Genomic DNA, 7,274 nt, shown 5'->3' on the forward strand with positions numbered 1-7,274 from the left:
ACCTACATGAAGCTAGCCGGAAGAAATTATTAAATATGATTATTTTTAATTTTTCTGAATGTATTTCGTTTGTAAATCGTTTGTGATTGATTGTGAGTCTGTTTTTAACGTTTGTGACAAATTAGGTTTTTTGTAATTAGCAATTTTAGTTTGGTCATGATGTTAGCCGGAACTTTTTAGTAACAAACAGATTTTGTGATAACTGATAACTGTAATTGATAGGAAATCGTTTGTGATTTACAAATATACCAATGTTACATTTGTGAATTGATAAATTTTTTAATTACATGCAAAATAAGTTTTTTTATAATTGTAGTGCGCATGCGCAAAGTATACTCAGGCTCTTGCCTATAAGGTTATATAAAAGAAGGTTAAGTCATATATTGAAACTGTGTATGTCATCCAAGAACCCATGATGCATTGCGAAAGGCCGCGAGAGCCAATAACAAGTCTATCTTATTTGGCATCTCTTTTCAATATTTAGCATCTCGTTTCAATAGCGACTGCGCACACGTCGATTCTTTGCAATGCATTATGGGTTTCTGGATGCTCGTGACTTAACCTTATATATAACCTTACCTGCTCACAGAAAGCGCGTCGCTGAAGCCATAGACATAGTATATCTAGACCGAGTGTTGAGGAGTGGGAGCGCCATGGGTATACTTTGCGCATGCGCACTATATTATAAAGAAAACTTATTTTGCATGTAATTAAAAAATTTATTAATTCACAAACGTAACATTGGTATATTTGTAAATCACAAACAATTTCCTATCAATTACAGTTATCAGTTATCACAAAATCTGTTTGTTACTAAAAAGTTCCGGCTAACATCATGACCAAACTAAAATTGCTAATTACAAAAAGCCTAATTTGTCAGAAACGTTAAAAACAAACTCACAATCAATCACAAACGATTTACAAACGAAATACATTCAGAAGGATTAAAAATAATCATATTTAATAATTTTTTCCGGCTAGCATCATGTAGGTTCTTAAGACGATCTTGAATATAAGAACGGACTATAAATACCGGTCTAAGAACAGGCTTGCGAGTGAACTTTAACCTAACCAGCGATACTAATACTTAACCTTTAAGATTTTAATTAATTATACAGATAAATATACAATAAGTACTCCTGCGCAAACATAAAGAATATACCCAGACAGCACAAGGATGTCCTTAGGACGTCCAAAGGGCATCCAGGACATACATGTAGGATATCCTGAGAATATCCTATTTTAATCCTCGGATCTCCTCTGGATATATCTCATTATTGTGTTTGTAGTATTAAACATATATTTGTAAGCTTGCGAGATTTTGCTTTTTCTACATAGTGACCCAGACAGCACAAAATGTCCTCAGGTTCATCCTGAATATGTCCAGGATGGTTCAGGATATTTGTAGGATGTTTTAAGATATTATTATAAATATATTTTATGAAAATTTAATATGCATACATGATTACTTTCGGTTATGTAGGCTATTTAATTTAATTTAGAAATTTTAAGTATTGTAATAAGTATTAATGTCCTATAAATGTCCATTGGATAACCCCTGGATGTCTGTAGGATATTTGCCCTGTCTATTATATTGGATGCCCTTTGGACGTCCTAAGGACATCCTTGTGCTGTCTGGGTAATAGACAGGGCAGATATCCTACAGACATCCAGGGGTTATCCAGGGGACATTTATAGGACATTAATACTTATTATTACAATACTTAAAATTTCTAAATTATATTAAATAGCCTACATAACCGAAAGTAATCATGTATGCATATTAAATTTTCATAAAATATATTTATAATAATATCTTAAAACATCCTACAAATATCCTGAACCATCCTGGACATATTCAGGATGATCCTGAGGACGTTTTGTGCTGTCTGGGTAATTAATATAAATAAAATAAAAGGAGTATACGCATCGTACTTTATGGAATCATAAAATACATATAATAATAATAATTTGTTAGAAATATTCTCTTCATATCCTTTGCAAATAATCATAAACTTTCAATGTTATTTAAGCCTTATCTGTAAAATGAAGAATTACCCCAGTAAACGCTAGATATTTCTGGAATATTTATAAAATGTTCCTACGATCGACGAAATTAACATCCGGAGAATATTCCAAAACATTCCAGAATATTTACAGAATGTACAAGGAATATTCAGATAAGCGCGAAATGTTCCATTTTTTATCCATATTTTGAATATTCAAAAAATATTCTCAAGCATGCTTGAAAAACATTCGGAACATATCCCATGTGTATTCCATCATATATTCAGAGTGATATATTATCATAGACATAGTATATCTAGACCGAGTGTTGAGGAGTGGGAGCCGAGGTGCACGTAGAAAAGGACATACTCTGTTTCGTGCTCCTTGCATTCTCTCTCGCTCGCACGTAGCATGACAAAAGAGAGCGCTATGCTATGTGCGAGCGAGAGAGAACGCAAGGGGCACGAAGCAGAATATGTCCTTTTCTACGTGCATCTTTACCCCCACTCTTTAAATAAAGGCAAACGCTCGGTCTAGATATACTATGTCTATGTATATTATATACAGTAAAGATTATTTTAAGAAAGGGTTTTATAAATTATTTAGATGGTATTCATTTATGAATATGATTCATTTATTCAAAGATTATAAATATAAGGCAATATAAAATAAATTTGATACTTCTTCAAGGTACGAACCACCGTACAGACAAATAACGTGTAATAGTCACGTAATGGCTGCGTTCAGTATACAAAAGATGCCACGAGACATCCGTCTCGCCCTGTAGTTAAGACTCTTCTTCTTTTTCTTAATTGTACGGCCTACGACCTCGACACTGAATACGAAACGCAAATAATACCGGCAATATCGGCACCAATTCCTCTCACATGCACATGCTCAGTCAATCAGTTCCTGATATGCATGCAATATGGGCTTACGCACGCGTGAACGCAAGAGTCAGCCAATCACAGACGTAGTCGCTGCGCGCGCAGGTAATGAGATGCGTGCGTACGTCGGTTTTCATTAATGTCCGATAAGATTGATCCAAGAGGGTTCCATTAATATTCTATGGAATATTTTGTGTATGTTCCATACATATATCAAAATGTACACTGAATATTCCTTATTGCTCATACAAGTAGTGTTCATAGAATATTCTGAATATTTCACGATTATTTGAACGTTCTGTGAACATTTCTCTACTATTTCGGTATATACGGAACTTTTGGAATACGAATGGAATATTTCAGGAATATCTAGCATTTACTGGGTAATCTATTATTGAATCGCGCTCACTTTTTAAACTCACCCAATAAAGAACCATAATTATAATATAGGCACCAAGAAGATAAACGTATGCGTATTACGCACATAATACAAAATGTAAAATATCGAATAGTTAATAATAATATTAACTATACGTATATAAAAAAAATTCAAATATAACTATTTAGATTTTAATTTCTAATTAATAATGGATATATGCTTATTAAATATTTCTGGCAAACATTTTTACGAATAAGAAATGAATATGTAGATAACACGTGGATCTCTAATAAATATCTTTCGTAGCTATTTGGTGGACATGGATATTATGTAGATAACATGTAAATATCTTACAAAAAGATAATAACTTACTGATATCATTTCTAAGAAAATTTAATTAAGTCTTTAAAAAGTCCTCTTAAAGAGTTCATCCTCTCAATAATGCTCACTGGGATAGGCCTCCTGGCGATGTACTCAATTGAAGGTCCGCCATTTTACACGCCCGAGGTGCGCGCATGCATGGTAGTGCTCTAAGTGATACCAATAAGTGCAGGTCATGGATACCGCTTAATAAACTTTTTAACAGTTTTTTAACTTTTAATTTTCTTTTTAACTTTGTAACAGCTGCACACGAATAGAAAGGTCCAACTTTGGTAACATTCTCTATATTTGCGAATATTTTATTTATAAGACCCACAAAAAATGATTAAGAAACTGTAAATATTAAAAAATAATCCAAAATTCCTCGAATCATGACAAGTAGATTATATTATCGCAATTAAAACGTATGATAGGAACCTTTATTGAATGAATAAAGAATTATTGTCTCATTAAACATAAAATCTTGTAATATTTTGGTCTGTTTTATGATCTTTTTCATTGTTTAATCCTGATTTTTTAAATTAATAACAGCAAAAATATTACATAAACGTAAGTTTTAGTTACAGTTTTACATAGACCGTGGTTTTAGTCAAACTCATTTGAATTTCCCACGCTCGGAGGCAAATTGCCGGGTAAGAGGGCGGCATCCATTTGGGGACGCTTTTGAGTCCTAAGAACAAAGGCGATCGGCAATCCAGATATATAGATCAGTGGATTAAACCCTTAGAACATATATAAATGGAAGGGGAATAGCAGGCTGAAAAGTGTCGGAAGAAAGTGAGAAAAAAAATTGTAGTTGCCTCTCTCTTGTGAGTAACTACACATACAAGCATCGTGTCTGTAGTATACATACTTCTGTGTACACACACATGTGACTAATGTAACCTTATTTTTTATTGGGCCAAACCGGTAAGCCGTGCATGCGCACTTTTGAGCAGTTACTCACAAGAGAGAGGCAACTAGATTAATAATAACACACATACACACACACACACACACATCTGTTATATAATAAAATAAATGAAATATAATTCTGGGCAACAATATTTTGCGCAGACGCTTAACGCTCGACGCTTGACGCTTAACGCTGCCATGTAAAGGCACCTTAAGGCCGATATTACATTTGTCGTACAACAAACTTTTTAAGCATATCGATTGGCTGCAAAATAAAAACTTTCTTGAGTCTCTAGAAATTAGCTAATCAATGTGCTTAAGAAGTTTGTCGTACGACAAATGTAATATCGGCCTAAAAGTAACATTTCATAGGCAGTGAAAAGCAGCAGCAGTTTAGTAACTAACTAGCATTGTTTGGTGATTTTACAGAATTGCTGCGCTGCCCATGAAATAGATTTTCTGCATATCTATTTATCTATGTATCTATTATTACTAATTATTATCTATCTATTTAATTTTAACCGTCGGTTAATCTAACCTGACTTGGTGAAATTGGCCCTAAATCATCTATTGTAGACCGGCACTTAAGCAACCAAGAAACATGTACAAAGTAGAGTCCTAGACACAGATGTCTATACAAAATGGATGATTACCTTAAGATTAAACCTGTAGCGGGATTCTCGAACGTCTTAGCGACGATTATCGTTGTTGTTAGCAAGCAATAGCCTATGAGAGTTGCGCTTTTTACCAGGATTGTCCTTGCCATTGGCTGTCGCTAGTTAACGATACCGGAAACTGTCGATAGCAAGTTAATGAATCCCGCTACTGCTATGTCCGAAAACACTATAAACATCTTAGCGATGATTATCGTTGTCGTTATCGAACGATAGCCTATGAGAATTGCGCTTTTCACCAGAATTGTCCTTGCCATTGGCTGTCGCTAGTTAACGATACCGAAACAAATGTCGATAACAAGTTATTGAATCCCGTTAGAGATTATGAGTGCGTTCCGTTTCACGCATTGAGCGCATAGATCGCCTGGAAATCTATAGTTCACGTAACATATATTATAGATTTCTAGGCGATCTATGCGCTCAATGCGTGAAACGGAACGCGCTCTATATAGGACTTTACGTAACAGTAGTCTATGGTTGTCGCCAGCTTTCGCGAATCGCGAGCAACGAAAGTAGAAACTTGACCAACCTTTTGAGCGATGTCGCGCCGAGTCTTGCGACAGATGTGACGTTCGGAAAAGCAGAGCTCTCATTGGATATCGCTCATCGCTCATCGCGTGCAGTGTGCGAGGGCCATAAATACGGTCTTTACATGGGTTGCCTATATAGAACAGACCTCTAATTTGGCTTCTCCGGCTATTGTATTTATAAACGGTTTTCTTTATTTACTGTCTATTCGATCTTGCAGCACAAAAAATAATGGGGAAAAAAGACAAGAACAAAAATAAAAATAAAATAAGCGGCAGTGTGAAAACTGCGCTGAAAACTGAGAAAAAACTTAATGCTAAACAGAAGAAGGAATTAACGGCGCTTGGTGAGGTTAGATTTTTTTTTCTTTCATTATATATATAGAGAAAAAAATATGGAATAGACAATGGTTAATCTTAAGAAAAATTCTAGCATTATAAATTTTAACGAAAATATATATATTCATTCGTTGTTTTAATTCATAATTTTGTATATGTATAAGATTTGAAAAATGTGTGGTTTGAATGTTTAAATTGTGATAAAAATATATTTACTTATTCGATGCCCCTTTTTGGTAAACCAAGGTTTCGAAAAGCAAAATTATCTCTGGACATTATAAAAATACTAATTAAGTGCTGAAAATGATGTTCTTAGGATTAGGAAATCTGTCATACATTAATGAGATACAGGAATATATAATATTCATTTAAAATTAGCATATGTAAGCATTATTGAAACAAATGTTATTTATACAATACAGCTGTTGCATATTTTAATTTCAGTCTGCATGTTATTTTAACAAAAATGCTAAAATGAGCTAAGAATGGACTCTGGATGTTGATATAGATAGAAATCTGTTGCATTAATAGAATATGATTTTAAATTTTGTAATAGAAGTAGTATACCAATTTTGAAAATTAGCATATTATAATTATGATAGTAGTAGTTTATGTATCTTATTTAGTAAAAAGGAGGGAGTGATAGATGAGACATCATTTTCTGTAAAAAGTTAATATGTTTTGTATATTATTGTAATTATATTTACATAATTCTATATAAGTTTATAATATTACTCCTTGCTTTTTGTCTATAAAAATATATGAAGCCTTCCAGTAAGAGAAAACACAATAGAGATACAATGTCACACCATCGGCTATCAAATAGTGAATTTTTTAAGTTTTGGAAATTATCAATAACCAATTGTGTGACATTGTGTCTATGTGTGTTACTTGCTCTGGAAAGCTTTCATAGTTCTATAACTTTTCATGTAATGCAACTAGCCATAAATTATTATTAATATTACAATTTTAATGCGTCATATTTTAAAGTTTGTATGTTATTTTCTGTACAATGTATGTTTATGTTTCTCTTTCCTTGGGATAATAGATTTCGTAATCTTAAAATATCTTTTAGTGCTTAATTTTTTTTTCTATAATGTTGAGCAATAATTTTTTTGAGCAAATATATGTATAAATAAATAAATTATTATTAATATATTTAAACATATAAATAGACATTAATTAA

At 32.9% G+C, this 7,274-nt stretch overlaps 1 protein-coding gene across 1 annotated transcript in view; it reads left to right on the top strand.

Moving 5' to 3' along the window:
* Positions 1-5,700: 5,700 nt before the first annotated feature.
* Positions 5,701-7,274, top strand: part of LOC115236510 (kelch domain-containing protein 4) — a 24,854-nt gene continuing 23,280 nt past the window's right edge. The window contains exon 1 of the mRNA XM_029809022.1: positions 5,701-6,101. Within this exon, the coding sequence (XP_029664882.1) occupies positions 5,982-6,101 (120 nt within the window). The 5' untranslated portion in view covers positions 5,701-5,981. The remainder of the gene's footprint in view (positions 6,102-7,274) is intronic.

The sequence above is a fragment of the Formica exsecta genome, unplaced genomic scaffold (genome assembly GCF_003651465.1).
Source record: "Formica exsecta isolate Colony F162 unplaced genomic scaffold, ASM365146v1 scaffold254, whole genome shotgun sequence".
NCBI classification, from domain to species: Eukaryota; Metazoa; Arthropoda; class Insecta; order Hymenoptera; family Formicidae; genus Formica; species Formica exsecta.